Raw genomic sequence first — 19,976 nt, forward strand, 5'->3', positions numbered from 1 at the left:
GGATCCTTGCACCATCTGGGACACTTAGTTCAGTTTGAATACATTGTTACGGCCCGAAATCTGTAGTACCTGTTTTTAAAAGAAGGTCAGCTTTTAGAGGCGCCTTTCCTCGTCTCCCTCGTGACCATCTCCCGCTTAGCTAAACTGGACGTCCAGGAATAATTGAGTTTGTGTGGCGTGGCGTGCAAAGATCTGTTTTTCCTTTGGAGTGTGATGCTCGAGAAACGCACAAAGGGGCTCACTGTGGCAGAGCGAATCGTTAGGTTTCCGTCTGGCCTATTTGATTCGTACTGGCGTAAAAGAGCTTTCAGTGGGGTACGGTATGAAACAAGCGAGAGGAAGGACAGCGCTAAATTTCAAGATTAGTATAGGTTATCAGAAATCCTGAATTATTTCCACAAAATATCATCATGTAGCCTACTACTATATTTTTTTATGTTCGGAAAAGGCACTTTAATTTTCCGCGGAATAAAGGTTCGGCTCTCTACGTATTACGTATTACGTGGGTCAATGCGAATAGATGACATACCTAAAAAAGGGAATTGCGCTAAAAAAAGACACGGACGAGGAGAGGACATGGACGGGCGCAAGATGACGTCATTGGAACCGCCAAGATATCGTTAGGCAATGTCAAACACAAGCACCTTAGCAGAATTCTACAACATGAACAGTTACGTCAGGCTCGGTTCGACCAGGACTGCCTCTCCATTGTGCGTATACGAGATGCCTTTGTCAGATGTAGGATTTCACATAAAAAGGACTACATTTCTGTGAACGCCTACACAAGCAAAGCAATGAACATAGGGAAGCAGCCGCGATTCACTGTCAATTTGTAGCGATTTTTTGGAAACATCTTTTTTTTTTCATGTAGGAGGAGGAAAAGAAGAAGAGGGCGGAAGACATGGATGTTAATGTTTAAGAAAGGCTATTAGGCTCATTTCAGTAGCCTACAATATTTAGAAATACGTGAGCCGATATGTAAGTGCGTAGTTAACTTTAGTGCTATGGCAACTAGCAAAATTATTCAGACAGTGTGAAAACTTGGCTACTTCATCACATATTTGTAGCCCCTTCTGGTAATCATTTGTTGCTTTTCGGATTTGTTCTACTTTTGTCTCTTACATAATTGTTCTGTTCTTTATCCATATGCTGTCAAACCTGTGGCAAAGCATTCGTTTGTCGCCTCGCCGAAGAAGTGTTTCAAGCCCTTTTTGCCACCTATTTTACACTTGAGTTCCTTTTCACGGGATGTGGAGTAATGGGTCACTATTGAAATGGGCGGTTGGAGGGGAGAGATGGTCCTCATTTAGCAATGTATTTCTTGGACTTTTTGTTCTAAACACATAAAGTTTCAGCACGGTTTTCTTGTAGAAAAAGGCTTACTTGGATCGAAGGGGTTCGATCTCTCCCTTGAATTCGCCCTGCTTTTGACAAGTTTATTTACATTTTAAAATTAATACCACGAAGAACCACGTATGCTGTATGCATATTCGATGTAGAGAAACGAGTAATGCCTCCGCTGTGATCCCAAGGCAGCTTCAGCAAATCATGACGTCATTAATCGGAAGCGAGTTAAAAGTCATCGGGGCGTTATGCTTGTGTGCTGTACGCTGTTATGGACACAGTCCTGTAACAATTGAATGAAAAAGTCGGAAACTATAAAAGCACGCATGCGCAGATTTGCTGCGGTCTCCGGCACGCACATCGTGCTGCAAAGCGTAACAGTCTGGCGGAGATACAAACAGCCAGTGGTTTTCTGTGCGTTCTGCTAGCTGCCTGTATCAGAGATCATCCGCTGAAAAGAGAGAAAGGAACTGGATAAATAAGAAGCGTTGAAAACCGCACTTAGAATGCGCAAAAATTTTGGTCGCAATAAATTTCACTCACATGCGGAAAGCTTTGCGTCGGCTACAACAGCCGAACAATAAATGGGGTTCTGTGTTAGCAACAGTTATCGTTGAAAAATTGCGCCGAGTACGATTTTCAGACAGGTTTCGAGACGCTTATTTGCAGGGCATGGCTGGGTGAAATGGCGCTTGGCTGAAAAGCAAAGAAGCGAGGTAACGTGGAAGATGACATCGTATTACAACGCGGGGATATCCGAAGTTCAGTGCTTCAATCCAGCTCCTTTGATTGCGACAAAATGAAGGTGCCTTTATTTAACTGCATGCTAGGACGTATAACGTGCCAGGATAATACTTCGTGCATGCGTTTGTAATTTTCTCGGAGCAAAATATATTGCTAATGGTAATACCAGGCAGCGTATTCTCTCGGTGTCATCGCATGACACTAAATGTCTCCTTTTAAGTTACGGATTCAGGAGAAATGGAAAAGTAATGCCCCGAGACCCCGAAATTGTTATCTTCAGTAAAATGAACCCTTTCTGTGAAAGAATAAAGTAATATAGATGCATATGTCGACTATTGGACGAGCGAACTTTTGCTCTGGAATTAGTGCGTAGCGCGTTTAAAATACATTATATAAAGAAAAGCACACAAAGCTTTTTCAATCACTTCGGAATGCGGCCGGACGAACGCAAACTGCTGCAAGAACTGCCATCGTGAAGTCAGAAAGTAACTAAAATTGGTTTATTATCAGTGTATTCAGTGCAGTTAACGTGCCTGTTTGTACAGGCGATTGCGATAACTCTTCGTTCTTGTTAAGCGTTCTGATATCGAACTGTATCGCCGCACGTACTGTAAATTGCCACCAGGTCTATTCCCCTAGTTTAAATGCAATAGCTTAAAGGAGAAGAGCTCGCCCCATACCACCCGCACATTGATTCTCCGGTTTCACTGGCCAAGAAAAAATACGCTGGCCTAGAGCAAAAAATTATTCCGGTTGCCAGAAAGATGCATTACTGCAACAATACCCAGACGCTTCTCAAAGGCCAGTCAAATGCAACAGGCACGTCACAACGTGGAGGATGGTCACTCTCTCTATACCGCATTATCCGGTGCATTTGGGTTGCAGATTGAGTCCTGCATATCTCAGGACATATGCGTGCAGTACCAAAAATATTCGGTTTGATTGGGTTATGAGGTTCGACGTAGCAAACGATTAGTGATATGAAGGCCGCCATTATGAATGGCTTCGTACAATTTTGATCACCTGGTCTTCTTTAACGCGCTTTAAGCAGCACACGGGCGCCTTTGCTTTCAGCCTTCATCAAAGCGCGGCCGGCGTGGCTGGTATTGAACCCTGGCCTCCTGCCTGAGTAGTCGAGAGCTCCAGCCACTGAGCCACCGCGTGAAAAAATGACTAAAACTGTACAAAACTGACTAGCCTTCGAATAGACACTTGATCAAATTTGAATATAATTATGCAGGCTAGCTGTACGGAACAAAAGGTAGAAACCTATTCTATAGCTTTTTTTTTACTAAGTTCACAATCACAATCTATCTCACAGTTTGTGTCCGTCTAGTGCATCACGCATTGCACATAAATTACTTCCGTACACTGCTCTTCGCATTCACTTAAATCACTAAAGACTAAGTCAGTACCTTTTATTCTTTTTTTCTTTTTGCTCATGCGCTTTTTCAACAACGAAAAGTAGGCATAGGAATTGCTGCGCACGTGTGTTGTGTCCGATATTGATGGAGGTTTAAGTGAACCGGAAGTCTGTGCTTTGTGTATTTTCACTTGTTTGCACATAAATCCGCACGTTTTGAGCAGCTTTTCACAATCAGATATTCACTAACTCGGCTGTATTAAAACAGAAATGGCGAGCTGGCATTGGTCCTTACTTAGCTTTCACTGAAAAGAAGAAATCCGAGTAGATGCTGCCCCCGGCCCTATTTCAAAATCCTTACCGTCAAATACATACATATATACGCCGATCTATGAGAAATGCAGCATCCCCTTCCGGAAGAACTCCCCGTGACAGCTACAGATCTGCAAAGCGCCGAAGACAGCTTACACGCTCTTCAGCTAAGCGCCTGTGGGGAGCGTTTACTCATGCTGCGTCGGAAGAAAGCGACAGCCATACGTGACCGCCGGACACATCATCAGGAAATGTCCGCCGTATGAAGGCAGATTAAAGGAAAAACGATTGATAGTGATTGTTAAGGGATTACAAATGTTATAATGGAGATTTGTAGATGTTACAATGACTAATAAGGGCTACTAAGGACTTGTAATGACCCATATGTCTCACGATGACTTGCGACGACTACAGTTGATTAGAAATGACTAAAATGCTTAGTAATGAGAGTAGTAGTGACTTACATGACTACTAATTATTTGTAATGACCAATATGTTTAACGACGACATATAAGTACTACAACTGATTAGAAATGACTAAAAACCTTAGTAACTAATAGTAATGACTGAAATAACTACTAATGACTGCGAATGCTACGATTTCGCCATTCGCCTCTTAAGAGATATCTTAGAGACTGTAATTTTCTTTAGTGGAGGCCACGTTTCGACGGAAGTTAAGCGGAAGGCGCCCGTCTGTTCTGCGATGTCATTGCACGTTGAAGAACATCAGGCGGCCGAAATTAGTCGGAAGGCCTGCACTATGGCTTCTTTTATAGGCTTCTCTGTTTGGGACGTTAAACATGGTGTATACCCTTAGTTCTATCACGGTCTTTTTGACAGGTGAAATTGCACGTTGAAACGGGCTGTCTGAACTGATCTATGCGATGAACTGAATGAGAACCCGCCCCGCGCCGTTCTCCAGGCTCCAGTAATGCTCGAAACTGGTGAGGAGTCCTCTCCATCGAAAAGCTCGCCTCCCATAGGCCATATGATCAATATGGTGCGAATGCGGCCGTCCGCAGGTGCGAACATTCCGAAATGCTGCCGGCGCTCCGTGATTGGTCAGGCTAACGTGAGACTTTAGGCATCATCAACTGCTTAAAAACCTATGACTACCACACTCCTATTTCAAATCACATATCACGGTAGCTAATGCGTTAGCTAATGCTAATGCTAAGTTGTTCTTTCTTTTTTTTTGTTAATCGGACGCCTTCCATGTTATGACGGTAGGGCCGCTTAACTGGACCTGCAATGCATCCACTGGCACCTGAAACCTACCATGAACACTTGGATACAAGCTGTTGGATCGACCGCGCGAGGTTTTCATGCTTTAGTGGGTAAGTAGTGGGACATTTCTGTGAAGTCCACGCGGCTTTCGAGCTAGCTTCTTAAGTTTTAAATGCAGTTAGTCAAAAAAATTTCACGAGCGGTATTTCCTTCTTAACAACGGTTTGATAGCAAATAAAAAGCTTGGAGCCATAATCATTGATCTTATCGTGTCAATACAAAGCTTATTTAATAGTCAGCGATCAATTTAATATGGAGCTAGAGAACAACGTTTAGCAATATAACATCGACAAATCAATCTTGATGGCTGCCGAAGGAGAAAAATTTTTTTTTCTTTTCTGTAACACGTCCTCAAGCGACAGTACCCGGAAAAGCAGCTAGTGGTGGAAAAGGAACAACAACAAAAACTGTGGCTCGCCACATAGAAAGAAAAGCACCATACAAAGTGGGAATCTCACAATGTAAGGGAAGGTGCGCTCCAATTTCGGTGAAAAAAGAGAGCGAGAAAATAGAGCGCAAAAGAAAAGCGCGTCAGGAAGGCAGTGAGTGATAAAGTGGCGAAAGAGGTCTACAGCCGCAGCCTGACAGGTATTGGCGAGAGTTGGAGTGTTCGAAAAGGAATGCATGGTGCGGTGCATTCTCGTCTCCTAGCGTTAAAAGGGAGTACCACACCCGTAAGTTTTCTGGCGGTCCATTTTAAAGAATCTATGTTATATTGCGAATCTTTATCGACATATAGCTGAAGCCACTTGACAGTGGAAGTTTTACCACGTGTGGTCGATGCAGTCGCTCCCAGTGTCTGAGGTGAGAAGGCAGATGCGAAAGTATTTTGGCTCCAATAAACAATGAAAATTCGGGGCTGTGGCCGAGGTCGATAACCGCGGCGAGAAGCCATTATGAGTATTGAAAGCAGGCGTCCAAACAACACTGCGGTGAACAGCTGGCACCAGAGGGAAATAACTTTGCTGAGTTTGTTAGGCAGGGCGCCGCTGCCAAGCATCCTGAACAAGCTTCGATCTGACCCAGGCGTGAAAGGTAAAGAAGCTAAAGGTTACGAAATGGGCAGCGATAATAGCGATACGAGGTCACTGCCTTAATGGCGAAAATATGCTGCACATATTTTGGCACGCCCAGTTTGGCTAGCCACATGGGAGGTGTTGCTTTTGTAGATCCAGACAAAGATAGTAACGGAGAATTATACTACACTTAAGAGGCATGTTGATCTAGTGGGAGAAGGCCCAATTATTAATCAATATAGATCAATAGTTATGATGAATTCTCTCTCGCCCCACCATCTGTTCTGCTGACCGTCCTGGTTAGGTCGTTTTTTTTTTAATCGATATTTATTGCCCCAGGGCATCAGTACGGTATGAGATGAAGGATGAATAAATAATTAAATGGTTAGCTTGGTTGGTAGAGCGATTTCCCCAGAAAGGCGGTGATCCCGGGTTGGATCCCCAGGCCAGGACGAATTTTTCTTTAACTACGAAGTTTCTGGGAAAGCTGTACAGCTTTCCTTTGCAGCGTATGGCTGCGCTTGTGTGGCTGTCGATAAGTAATTACTTCCTTGTTATAAGTCAATATATGTTAACCAGGTTATAGTCCACTGAGCTGAAGAGCAACGAGAATAATGTTGAAGTGGAAGAGAGTGACCGCCAATGATAAGCGGCGATTCTCGTGGCTGCTCGAAGGTCCGTTCGTCGACTGCTTGCAGCTGCCTCAGCTTTGAAAGCTGTAGGGCCCACTTTTAAGGAGGCTCCCTAATTTAATCAAGATGCCTTAAAAGTGGTGCGCCCTCTGTCAGTCAGTCTTTAAATACACCATAAATAAGGATCGCTTAGTCGAGAATATCTGAAATTTCACTGCAGGAGGGCGCGCGGCTCCTAAAGCATCCTCGGGGAGGTGAGGAGTCTTAGAAATGCTGCCCCTAGTGTTGCTCTGGAGTTATTGTCACAGAGAAACTCACGGCAAAACACTGATGCAGATCATGCTTTCTTTTTATTTCTATTGTTTAACATTTGCATCATATATGTCCTACCACCTGAAGTTCAAAAATATGCAGTATTGTTGACACAAAACGTTCACTGCGCTTCTCAACTGAGAGTGATTATTTTATTGGGGGCTCTGATTTTCTCACCGCCGGCTTTTAAACCGTAGTGTAATGTAGGATTATGGGCAAATTAGCTGCATTTCACTTCTGGCAAGACTTCACACATTTGAGCTCGACTCTAACTTGACATTTCTCTTCACTTGTGATGGATTTATCGTGACAATGCGTAAGTCACGATTGGTTGTCTAGCAGAAGCTAAATGTACTCGATGGTATCGAACCTATTAGCTGACTTCCGTTACGAAACATCGGAGGTTCTTTCTAAACGCACACCACAGCGCGACTGTTCCACAGGAAGCGTTTGGAGCATTTTGAACCTACGCTAGCGGTCGCTACATTTTCCAAAATGCACCTCTATAGCTGGGGGAAAACAAAATTGTGTCCTACATGTAGGACACTGGCAATTTATGGGTCCAAATACGGTGCTTTAATAGCCTCTATCGACAATATAAAGTTGGCGTGGGATTCGTGCAAATGGCGATGGTCACGTTACAAGAAATTTCTTCTGCTAGCACAGGTAGTCAATAATTTTGCTAATGCATGGGCTCTCGACAAATGCAACGCAATCGCTCCGGCAATGGCATAATCCATTTAAAGACCGTAGTGAAGTTCAATGCTCTCATCGATTAAATGTGCGTAATAACTCCAGCTTCCCAAGTATCAACTAGCATCGCATCCTACAGCGCATGGGAGGAGCATCGACATGTATGCAACCTAGAAAAGGACAGAAACTCCAGCCTGAGGCGTGGCCAGGGACAGGTTCGTAACTGCTCTGATAATTGTTGCGGGTTTGCCGTTATATTTTGCTAGTTCTGCTCCAGGTTGTACCTCTGCCTCAAAATCACGAACTCTTAAAAGTTTTGAGCGGCGATGTTTTGTTTCTTCGCATAATTAGCTTTTCACTTATTGATTTTCTTGGGTGGGGGCATTATGTATAATCCGGTGTCCATTACAGAGATTATATAAGACACGCTATTGGAAGGTCAGACTGAAACAGATATAAGCGACAAGCTATTGTAACCAGACTGGAGGAAGTTATGAGAAATCTACATTATCTGAACAAAATGAATCGGAAGCTCAGAATAAATATATTCAACCAGAAAACAATACGAACACATTCAAATTATGGGAAGAAAGTGCAAAAAAAGAAAAAAAGATACCTGATTTCGAAAACCGAAGTCGGCATCGCAGTTTAATTCTCTACGGCATAGTGAATAGCCAATCTCCCCCAACGTCCGAAGACCGTGTAGTGAATGTAGAGTCTGAACTTAGTTATACAGATTATGCGAAAGCACAAAGAAGGAAAAAAAGAGGCCTATCAATCACAACTTTGCTTCGCTAGAAGAAATGGAGAATGTCTTCGCAAATTCGAAGGAGTTGAAAGGGAAGGTTGCCTGTATCTTAGAAAGTTTTAGGGGGACTGTACAGCGCAAAAGAAAATTCTTGTGGTATTTTGAGAAGTTGCATAAGAGCCAATCACTTCTATCGCGTAAGGCTCTATGCGCAGCACAAATACGAAATATGCACAAGAAGACAGTCTAGGCCAAGTTTCTGAGACTACGTGACGCAAGCCGGTATCAGTATTCAACATATATTTTTTCGTTGCGAACTGCCGAAGCGTTAGAAGTAAGCCATAAAATCGGGAACACTCATTTCTCATTGCAGCAGCCTCTGTAGTTCTGGGCACGGTATCGAGGCTACTACCCTTCTCTCTCTTTCTCAATATCAGTGACGATAAAATTTTTCCAGCAGAATATACGGGCTACGGAAAGACTGGAATTGACATGCATGTGGCATATCTACGCCAGCCTATAGCATATCTCATATCATATAACATATAACATATAACGTATAACATATCTCGATCTCATATTGACATACTTGCTTTCCTATGAAAGCAGTGCGGGTGCGGAATGCGAAATGGAAAGCGTCTGACTAGTTGTTATTTTTAAAGGGCATTTCGGGAGGGGGGGGGGGGGGGGGCTCAGTGAATGCATTCATGAAATTATGGAAGCCAAATGTAGAGTGGGATAATAAAGAAATACCTGAACGAATTGCATGGTAATATGATGTTTTAACTTGCCAGCACTTACGTTCATGCCCTCGTTTAGGTTCGTAAATTAACCTTTTTGTAGATCACTGCATGTCATATACCGCTAAATTAACAGTAGCTTTGACGTAATTCTCCAGACAAACATGTTCTTGATCGGGCTAACACGTGGAACACGAGACTAAGGATAAACAAATACAAGTACGCGTGTGTTTCTCGTCGTAACACTACATTGCCTTCAAAACACCTTAATACTAGTAACCTCGAGTCGGTGCCCTGACATCTAGGCGTATTTATTGCAATCTTTCTTGGAAGATACATGTATACCATGTAACCAACGACGCTAATATCATGCTGAATATTTTTTTAGTCCTGTAAAATTACTTTTTTTGAAATTTTTAGTTCGTACTAAACTGGAATATGCTGCATCTGTTTGGGATCAAAGTCAGGAGATGCTTATCCATCAACTTGGATCCGTCCAGAACAGCGCTGCTTGCTTCATCCGCTTATTATCACCGTAATCCAACGCAACTGTTATAAAAGTAAGCTTATCGTTACCAGTGCTACCATAGTGTCAAAATTATGCCTTCTTTGCCTATTTCATAAGGTATATCATGACAATGCACTTCTTAAAATAAATTATTAACCTCACCTTGCTACGCTTCAGCTCGCATCGACCGTCATCATAAGTTTGGCATTCTTTTATGCCGCAGCAATCAACTCTATAATACATTCATCCCTTGTAGGGCAGTAAATTTAAATTGCCTTCCCCGACAAGTTGTCAAAATTTCTATGAATTACAAGTTCCAAGCTGCTTTGACTAGCCTGCTGAGCATTTCTATCGTTTCTTAAATCTATTTTCTGATCAAAGCAATCTTTTCAAACGGGCGTTCTTTTTACGGGCATATATTAGTGTGTTGATCCATTCTTCTTGTCATTCTGCTTCTTTGTTTGTAAATGTTCTACTTATGTTTTCTATCATTATCTTTTTGTTTTTTATACTTTGTGTAATTATACTGTTTACTTACTTTTTTCCGTTGACGTAAGCTTTTTCTTTTTTTTTTTCCAGGAAACAAACTTATATTCAGTTGTATTTAGTTCGTCTTAGACGACGATCCTTCTCCGAGTCACGAAGATTTGCTTTTTCTTACGCAGGATACGGTCTTGCCAGCTCAGACAGCCGCTTTTTTCCCTGCGCAGTCTTCCAGAATTTGACTGGGGCATTGTTAGCTTATAACTGAACCCGACAAAAGGAATGTGTTGAAGAAAAATGTCTCTCGTGCTGTTATCAACGCGTAAGGTGGTTGCACGCACGTGTGGGCCCTGAACCTATCGCACAGCCTGTGCGTCTACCGGCTGGCTTAAACTCGCAAGATTTGAGCACTATGTTACCGAAGCTATTCCGGCCATTTCTGATTGGCCTTGAACTTCATCTAAGATGCCTGACCATTTTTGCGAGTTAGGAGCGAGGATCAGGAAGCCGCTATCATCCACCGATCGACATGGACCGCAGGACATTCTCGTGTCTCGTGCTTCTGTGTTTGACTTTGCCAGGACAAGATCTCTTCTGTGCCAGACTTGCATGCAACATCCAATTAATACGGGTAATGCTAATCCCATCCGTCAGAAACCGTATCGAGTCTCTTCAGCCAAGCGCAAAAATTATTCACGGTCAAGTCCAAGAGATACTGCAGAAAGGAGTGATTCGGAATCCTTCCAGTCCATGGTCTGCGAAGGACAATTCATGTCGTTTTTGCGTCGATTACCGTCGTTTGACAGCGGGGAAAAAAAAAAGAAAGACGTGTACCCACTGCCGCGCATTGATTACGCTGTCAACTATCTGCGCTCGGCATCGTACATTTCGTCTGTTGATCTCCGCTCCTGGTATTGGCAAATGCCGATGCGCCCGTGCAACAGAGAAAAGACTGCTTTCATGACTCGTGACGGCTTGTTCGAATTTAACGCAATGCCGTTCAGATTGCGTAATGCGCCAGCGACGTTCGAGCGTTTTATGGATACGGTTCTTCGTCGCCTAAAATTCGATATTTGTTTTTGCTATTTGGATGACGTTATTGTCTTAGGCAAGATATTTGAAGGGTACAATGAACGCCTTAGAATCATCCTTGACTGTATCAGCAAGGCAGGACTCATCATAAACTCTAAGTGCCATTTCGGAGAGCGACAAACTTTTCTCCTTGGCTTCTTCTTGGATAAGGACGGCATTTGACCTAATCCGCAGAAGCTTGCCGCAGTTAGAGACTTTGAAAAGCCACGTACGATCAAAACTTTTCGGAGTTTACTTGGACTGTGGTCGTGATTTCGCTGCTCTATCTCTGGCTTAGCGCCCATTGCACATCACATAACTTTTGGAATAACAGCGCGAAGGACGAGGACGAAGATCAGAAGTACATAAACACAGCGCTGACTGACAACTGATTTTATTTCCAGAAGTTGGCAAGTATAAATACATGGCTTGAAGCGTGACAGAAAAAAACAGATGCAAATGCGCCTGAAACCAAAGCCAATTATCTCTTTTTACGCATTGCCAAGAACGCAAGCTCTTTGTCCGATAACGCAAGGGAAGGAGTGCTAATGCATCGGTCCCCAAGCTCCAAAATTCTTTCGGCTTCAATAATTTCTCTTGTGTCCTCGTCCTTCGCGCTGTTATTCCAAATGTATTACCAACTAGCCTGCACTTCAACGCTTATCACCTAACTGCCCAAGGACTCGCAGTTTGTTTGGACACCCGACTTTGATTAAGCTCGTACAGATTCATGGCGGTGCCGAGCATGTAATTCCGTATGTCAGCCGCACCTTACCGTATAGTTACAGAGCAATTACCTCGTAACTGAACTGGAATGCATAGCTGTTGTCTTTGCCATCCAGAAGTTCCGCCCATACCTATATGGACGTTCTTTTACCATCGTGACCGATCACCATTCCTTATGCTGGCTCATAGGCCTACGTGATCCATCTGGTCGTTCTTTTCAAGAATGTCTTGTCAGGAATCCGAGATCATGAAACCGTTCTGTTCTAGATGCACGGAAAACACAACGCACTCGTGCGCGGTCACGTTCACGTTAATGAATATCAGGTGGTCAAAACTAGTCCGAAGCTTTCCACTACGGCGCCCTCTCCATATAATAGCGTGTATTATTCTTTTCGTTTTTGCTTCTGGAACTCCGAGGGCATAGCTACATTCTTGATGCACAATAATCCCGAGCTTAGATATGCTACCAAAGCTTTATGCTGGGTTAAGATGCGCTAAATGTGCAAGAAAACGAATGGTTTTGAAGCTCGGTGTAGACTGAGCTGAGCTTAACTGCTACACGATGGCTGCGCGAGCCAATAAGAGGTGGAGATGACCCCTCCCTTGGCAGAACGCGTTTTCTATCCTCACCCGTAAAAATGGTGTATATATGGGTCAAAGATCATATCATCAACAGTACCTTTCTGCTAGTATTGATACTATCTACATTTATCTCTATCTATCTAATGGTTTGTCTATTTTGATTTTTTATCGTACACTAGTGTAACCACGTTTTATCCTCATGCACAGACCTCGAAACAATAAGAAAAAATATTTTACTCAATTTTACAACCAACACATTCCTTTTCACCCAAAACTGATTTTAGGCGAAGATGGAATAGTAGAATGTGTTTTCAGTTTTCTAAGGGAAGCAAATGTTTTCCACAAACTGTAGAATAAATCAGGTGTGCATAAGTAAGCAGATTAAAACCTCATGCTTTCCGCATCATTGCGTTAGCAGCTTATGCGCCAAAAAACCCAACACAATCTAACTAGTGCAACCGAATCAAAGAACCGTGCTGACTTACACCTACTAAAGCACCGCCTAAATTTAGCCAGTTTAGCTATTTTTCATCGATTCTACTATTCACTCCTATCAAGCACCTACGTCATGAAATACTCCCCAATTTCTGGTCGCAAAAAATTGTCTACAGGTGTCATACCCGTGTGAAAAAAAAAAAAAAAAAAAACATTTGCGCAGTCTTTCTTCATACGGACAGCAAACAATTGGAACTGCGTTCCCAATATCGCTGTAACCATTGAAGATTTTGCTAAATTCAAAGATACGCTGAAACCTATTTACTCAGCTCTGTTTACGGTATCTATCTGATGAAACATTGTTCTTTTTTTACTTTCCTTCTAGCTCCAATTTTTCTTTCTTTTCAAATCCGTTATCCAGTTTTTCGTCCACCGTTGGTCGCCTGTTTATATGTTTTCTGTTATGTTTTTTGTAGCCGTTGTACCTGTTTGCCTATCTGAAATTTCAATTCGCTCTCTCTGTAAATAGACTTTGTGCAAAATATGATCCGCTTCTTGTTGTTTTAGTTGTCAATATTCACTCCTTATTAGGGCCTTCGAGGTTACAAAATAAATAAATAAACAAATAAATAAGTAACGAAATGAATATTTTGGTGTATAGGATTTAGCTTCCCAAAACATAATCGGCTATGAGGGACGAATGCAGAGATTAGACGCCGCTATATTGTGACTGGCGGTTTCAGGATGTTGACACTTTATCTAAAAAAAAAAAAAACCAACAAAACAAACATACTACACTTTCTACCTATATTCGAGCAGCAGTTAACCGAAGACATTGAGCATCAGTTCCAAGCTTCTGTATAGCTTTGGACACCTGCATTTCACGAAAGCCGGCACTCAGCTTGCAATGTTACGGTTATATGAAACCCATCCAATGATATAACATTGAAAATACATTCATCTATTAGTGCTTGAGCGCAAATCGATATAAACTCTATTAGTGAGAAAGAACATTCCGAGGATCCTCTTATCTGGAATGAGACTCAGCGTTACTTCAAGCAGTAATAGACTAGTTTAAGTTGAAATATCATAGCTTAAGTGCGAAGTATTAGGAGCTCTAAGGCAACAAAAAAATTTTAAAATAATGTGGCGCATGCCAGCACTTATTGAGAGGTGCCAGTACCTACACGCTCGGCGGGAACGGTATACTGTGGCTGGGCGACGAGACGACACGGATCTCTTAGAAAACATTAACGTCTTACATTGATTCCTGCACATTACAGAGTATAAATTGAAGTGCTTGTTTGGAGAAGGCGTCATCGTAGACAGACTCAAGCGGGGCGTCCTGTAGAAGTGAACCTGTATTCAAACACCGGAACTTCTCGTATTATTTATGTGTGTTAAATTTCCATAGGAATACACCAAAGATGTCGTGAAACTAAATCTGCTGCAAAGCTTTATACCCTGCGGTTTAGATGCGTACGAAAAAATAATGCTTATTTCATCATCATCATCATCATCATCATCATCATCATCATCATCATCATCATCATCAGCATGACTATACCCACTGCAGGAAGAAGGCCTCTCCTAAATTTCTCCAATTAACCCGGTTCTGTCCTAGTTGCATCCACGTGACCCCTGCGAACTTCTTAACCTCATCCGCCCACTTAACGTTCTGCCGCCCCTGCTACGCTTTGCTTTCCATGGAATCCAGTTTGTTACTCTAAGCGACCATTGGTTATCCTCTCTTCGTACTACATGTCCTGATGATGCCCATTTCTTCTTTAGTTCCACTAGAATGCCAGTAACTTGAGTTATTTCTCTGTCCCACTCTGCACGCTTCCTATCTCTTAATGTTACCCCTACCATTTTTCGTTCATAGCCCTCTGAGTGGTCCTTACCTTAAGTAGAGCCCTCTTGGTCAGCCTCCACGTTTCAGCGCCATAGGTGAGTACAGGTAAGATGCAGCTGTTGTATACTTTCCTCTTGAGCGATACCGGTAGCTAGCCATAATCTGCGAGTGCTTGCCAAATACGCTCCATCGCAATCTTATTCTTCTTGTTATTTCCTTTTCATATTTCGGATCTGCGGTAACTATCTGTCTTAAGTAGACATATTCGCCAACTACTTCCAGTGCTTCGCTACCTAACGTAAACTGCCGTTCCCTCCTCGAGGCTGTTGAACATTACCGTTGTCTCCTGCATATTGATTTTTAAGCCTGCCCTTCTACCTTTCCTGTCTAGGTCATCAATCATTATTTACAGTTCATCTCCCGAGTTGCTTAGCAAGGCAATGTCATCAGCAAATCGCAGATTACTGAGGTATTCTCCATCTATCTTTATTCCCAACTGCTCCCATTCCAAGACTCTGAATACTTCTTCTAAGCAAGCTGTGAGTAGTACTGGGGAGATCGTGTCTCCTTGCCTAACACCTTCATCTATGGGAATTTTGTTACTTTCTTTATGCAGAACAATGGTTGCTGGCAGCCACTCTATATATCTTCCAGCACTTTCACGTGCGGATCGTCTACCCCCTTCTTTCACAATGCCTGCATCACCACCGAGGTTTCAACTGCGTCAACTGCTTCTTCGTAATCAATGAATGCTATGTATAAGGGCTGGTTATATTCCGAGCATTTTTCTATCACCTGGTTGATGGCATGGATATGATCAATAGTAGAGTGCCGTTTCCGAAAACCTGCTTGATCCTTTGCTTGATTTCAGTCTAAAGTTGTCCTGATTCTATTAGCGATTATCTTAGTAAATACCTTGATCGTAACAGACAGTAAGCTGATTGGTCTGTAATATTTAAGGTCCTTGTCCGCTTTCTTATGAATGAGGATAATGTTTGCATTCTTCCATGTTTCCGGTACCGTCGATGATACCAGACGCTATGCATACAGGTTGGCCAGCTTTTCTAGCAAAATACCCCCCCCCCCCCCCCCATCCTCTCCTGCTGATTTCCCCCTTTGCATAGTTTCTAATGCTTTCTTGACGTCGTCCTTTGTCACTGATGGAACGTCTGACTGTTTTTCCCTCCCGCCAATCTCATTATGTTCATGACTACTTTGGCTTCTGTAGAGATCTGTACGTCTCGGTTACTTTGAATATCTTGTCCTTATTCGTGATGACGTTGCCCGCCTTGTCCCTTATCGCATACATCTGGTTTTTGCATATGCCCAATTTCTTCTTTACCGTTTTAAGGCTTCCCCCGTTTTTTACGGTATGTTCAATTTTCTCCATGTTATACTTCCTTATATCGGCCACCTTGCGCTTATGGATTAGCTTTGATATCTCGGCCAATTCTACGTGGTCCGTTGGATTTGAAGCTTTCATTCTCTGGCGTTTCTTAATCAAATCTTTCGTCTCATTAGACAGCTTGCTGGTATCCTAACTATCCTACCGCCTACTTCTACAGCGCACTCAGCAATGATATCTCTGAAATTATTGTTCTTTGCTTCTAGGGTAATGTCGCCATCCTCCGTTAGAGCTGAATATCTATTCTGTAGCGAGATACTGAAATCTTCTGCCCTCCCCCTCACCGTTAATTCGTTGATGGGTCTCTTTTTTATTAATGCGTTGCGTTCCTTCTTCAGATTTAGGCTAATTCGGGACCTCACCATCCTGTGGTCACTGCATTGCACTTTCCCAATTACCTCTACATTTTGCATAATGGCGGGGGTTGAACACAGTATGAAGTTAATTTTGATTTTTAGACTCCCCGTTAGGACTTTTCCATGTCCATTTCCGGTTCTTCCGTTTGCTGAAGAAGGTACTCATAATTCTTAAGTAATTGCGCTCTGCAAGCGCAACTAGTAACTCCCCCCTGCTATTCCTAGAGCCAATGCCATAGTCACCTACTGCCTGGTCTCCTGCTTGCTTTTTCCTTACTTTGGCATTGAAGTCGCCCATTAGTACAGTATAATGCGTCTTTACTTTTCGCATTGCCTATTCTACATATTCGTAGAAGCTTTAAAATGCCTGGTCATCATGACTACATGTGGGTGCATAGGCCTGTATAACCTTCAGTTTATACCGCTTATTAAGCCGAAATACGATGACTGCCACCCTATCATTATTACTATAAAATTCATCTATATTACCCGCTATATACTTATTGACAAGGAAACCTACTCCTAGTTCTCGCCTCTCCGGTAAACCTCGGTAACACTGTACATGCCCATCCTTCAGTACAGTATATACCACATTCGGCCTCCTAACCTCACTAAGCCCTATCACATCCCATTTCATACCCTCTAGTTCTTCTAACAGCACTTCTAAATTAGCTTCACTAGCTAGGGTTCTAGCGTTAAACGTTGCCAGGGTCAGTTTTCAATGTCGGCCTGTCCAGCGGAGCCAGGAATTCTTAGCACCCCCTGCTGCGTCACAGGCCTTACCGCCGCCGTGGTCAGTTGTTCCGCAGCCGCTGGTGACTGAGGGCCAGGGTTTTATGGAACTAATCACGAGAGGTTGCGGCCAATTACTGCACCAGGGTGGCCAACTCCTGTTCTCGTGAAGGAGTGCGTTGCCGGAGGTGTTCACCGGCATCAGGTCGCACCCCAAACCTGTTTATGCAATTCCATCGACATGCGGATTTTTTTTTATCCTGTCGAGAATTGCGCGGCACCGGAATTTGAATCCCGGTCCTCTTGCATGCGAGGCGGATGTTCTACCGCTACGCCACCGCTGCAGCAATGCTTATTTGCTGTACGGGAAACATTCTTACAAAGGCGGCATATCTTAGCGTATACCGAAAATCAGGTAAATTCTCGAACACGAGGCTACTGAATCGTACGAAACACGAGAAGATATAGTATCCGTTATAATGCACTCCTCTGAGAATAGTTGGGAATGGAGGTCATTTGGTATTGTTATTAAACGTTACAAGCTGTACTTGCAATTACGTTCTGCAATAAACCAATCATTTTTTTCATCGTTTCTTTCGCTTGTCAGAGTATATTGGAATTTAAAAAAGAAAATTATTACTTTATTTGCAAATACAGCTGACTCTCGCTGGTCTACGTAGCCGCCATCGGGGACAAATACCTCATGGACGCGTTGTCCCACGAGAATGGTGCCCTGCTGAGCCGTACCAGAGCACGCGCAAGGCTGGCGACGCTGAACAGGCTAATCTTGCGGTCTGTCGAAACACCACATGACAAGACGAAGGCCATAGAAGACACCGCAAGCACTTTTCCTATTCGTGCCTGGCTGCGCTGTTTCGGCGAAACGAATGGCGAGCAGACCTGTATTGATAGATCTGATTCTGTGCTTTAGATCTGGTGCCATTGCCTGTCTAACCTCTTTTATGGGGAGTTGCACTCACAGGTAGTCGCTGTACGAGACGTCAGGTGATCCGTCCGGCCAGATGAGGATGCACACGGTGCGCACGCTGCCGTCCTTGTATCGGTAGGAGCGAGTGCGGGAGTAGAGCAGCGGCGGCAGTGACAGAGCCCCCGAGCAGCCCCAGAGCGCCCCGATGATGGCCACCGAACGCCACCGGGACAGGCGGGCGCACAGCGGGTGAACGATGGCGAAGTATCTGCACCATGAGAAGAAATACGACTCTTCTGTACCGGCTATAAGAAACGCTGTTAGGTCAGTAATCCATTTCATATAGCCCAATAATACTTCTCAATTGGATAAGTTCGGATCGCACCAGAGGATCATGGAATCAGAACACAGTATACCTTTGGGTCGACACCACAGAATCGTGGAAACACGCGCTTAATTAGGTCGAGGTCACTTGAAGGTTAATTTTAGTGCCACGCGAAGACCGGCAAGCTCTAGCTAGCGTAGGGGCGAAGCTTTCACCTTAATTCTAAATTGGTTTATAAGAAAGGAGAGGCGCAGATCTTTCAAGGTCACTTGAAAGTCAAATTATCAGACGCGCAAAGCGCGGCTTTACTTATAGCAGAGAAGCATTCGCTTTAATAATTGCACACAGCTCCGGTGACCATCAAGATTGGACGGAGATAAACTACTGAGCGCTGCTCTGACATTTATTAGCAATGAATATGCTGCTTTGTTGGACATAATTTAGCGTGTGGTACAACAATCACAAAGACGAAAAAACTCATCGCGATCGCACGTGTAACAACATCAATAGTGAGCATTCGCTGGTCTACATTGTGCTTTTTGACATGTTGCATTTGCTTTCAGTGCTGCTGACAACAAACTCCACCAAGACCAATTTCAAAATTCCGCACTTTATTCAGGCCTGCTTTGTCCCCCAAATCAACCCCCTGTATCTTATTTTTCCATTTCCTACAGCCATTCCCTCTAGATACGTCCTCAGGCGATAAGGAAGTCAATTCGGACCTGTTCGCTTGGCTGTTATGTGGAGAGAGACCTTCTTTCGTAATATTTTATTTTATGACTTTCTGGTGTGTGTGCGAAAACATTCCTGTTCAAATTTATAATTCAATTTAGAATCGGCTTCGAGACCGTTATAGATTAGTAATGTGGATGCGATACTATCTTGGCGGAAAAGCAGTAAACACGGTCAAACACGACAACGAATCTTGTGTCCAGCCTCTGCTGAACGCAGAAAAAGCATAAACCGTTGAGCAGGGCGGATTCAAAATCAAGAATTTAGCATGGGAAGCGAATACAAAAAAAAAAAACAAAAACAAAAGACAAACGTACAACACTATAGTCAAACGGGCGAGCTGGTGCATGGAACGTATTGACTGGAAAACAGCGCAAGAGACAAACACGAAAGCAGAGAACCAAAGGACGAGCGCTGACTCACAATTGAAAGTTTATTCAAAGACAGAACACAGTATATTGTTACGATGCGGCAAGCCGGTGAACACAGGAGAACAGAGAACAGAAAGATGATGCTCGTTGGTCGTGAGATGACGTTTAATGAATATATTAGCGGGCCTAGCGTGAGCGTTCCTGCCCGTGCCACTGCCCGCTTCTTCTTCCTTACTTGTCCGTAACAATATAGAAAAAGTTGCCACCCTAACAAGA

General features: G+C 43.3%; 1 protein-coding gene across 1 annotated transcript in view; it reads right to left on the reverse strand.

The window, feature by feature from the left end:
• LOC146183236 (tachykinin-like peptides receptor 86C) overlaps positions 1 to 19,976 on the reverse strand; it is a 179,441-nt gene that overhangs the window by 117,113 nt on the left and 42,352 nt on the right. Inside the window, exon 3 of the mRNA XM_084608349.1 lies at positions 18,325 to 18,540. Coding sequence (XP_084464475.1) covers positions 18,325 to 18,540 — 216 coding nt within the window. The remainder of the gene's footprint in view (positions 1 to 18,324; positions 18,541 to 19,976) is intronic.

This window comes from Amblyomma maculatum, chromosome 7 (assembly GCF_055883805.1).
Source record: "Amblyomma maculatum isolate TAMU_Amacu chromosome 7, ASM5588380v1, whole genome shotgun sequence".
Classification (NCBI taxonomy): Eukaryota; Metazoa; Arthropoda; class Arachnida; order Ixodida; family Ixodidae; genus Amblyomma; species Amblyomma maculatum.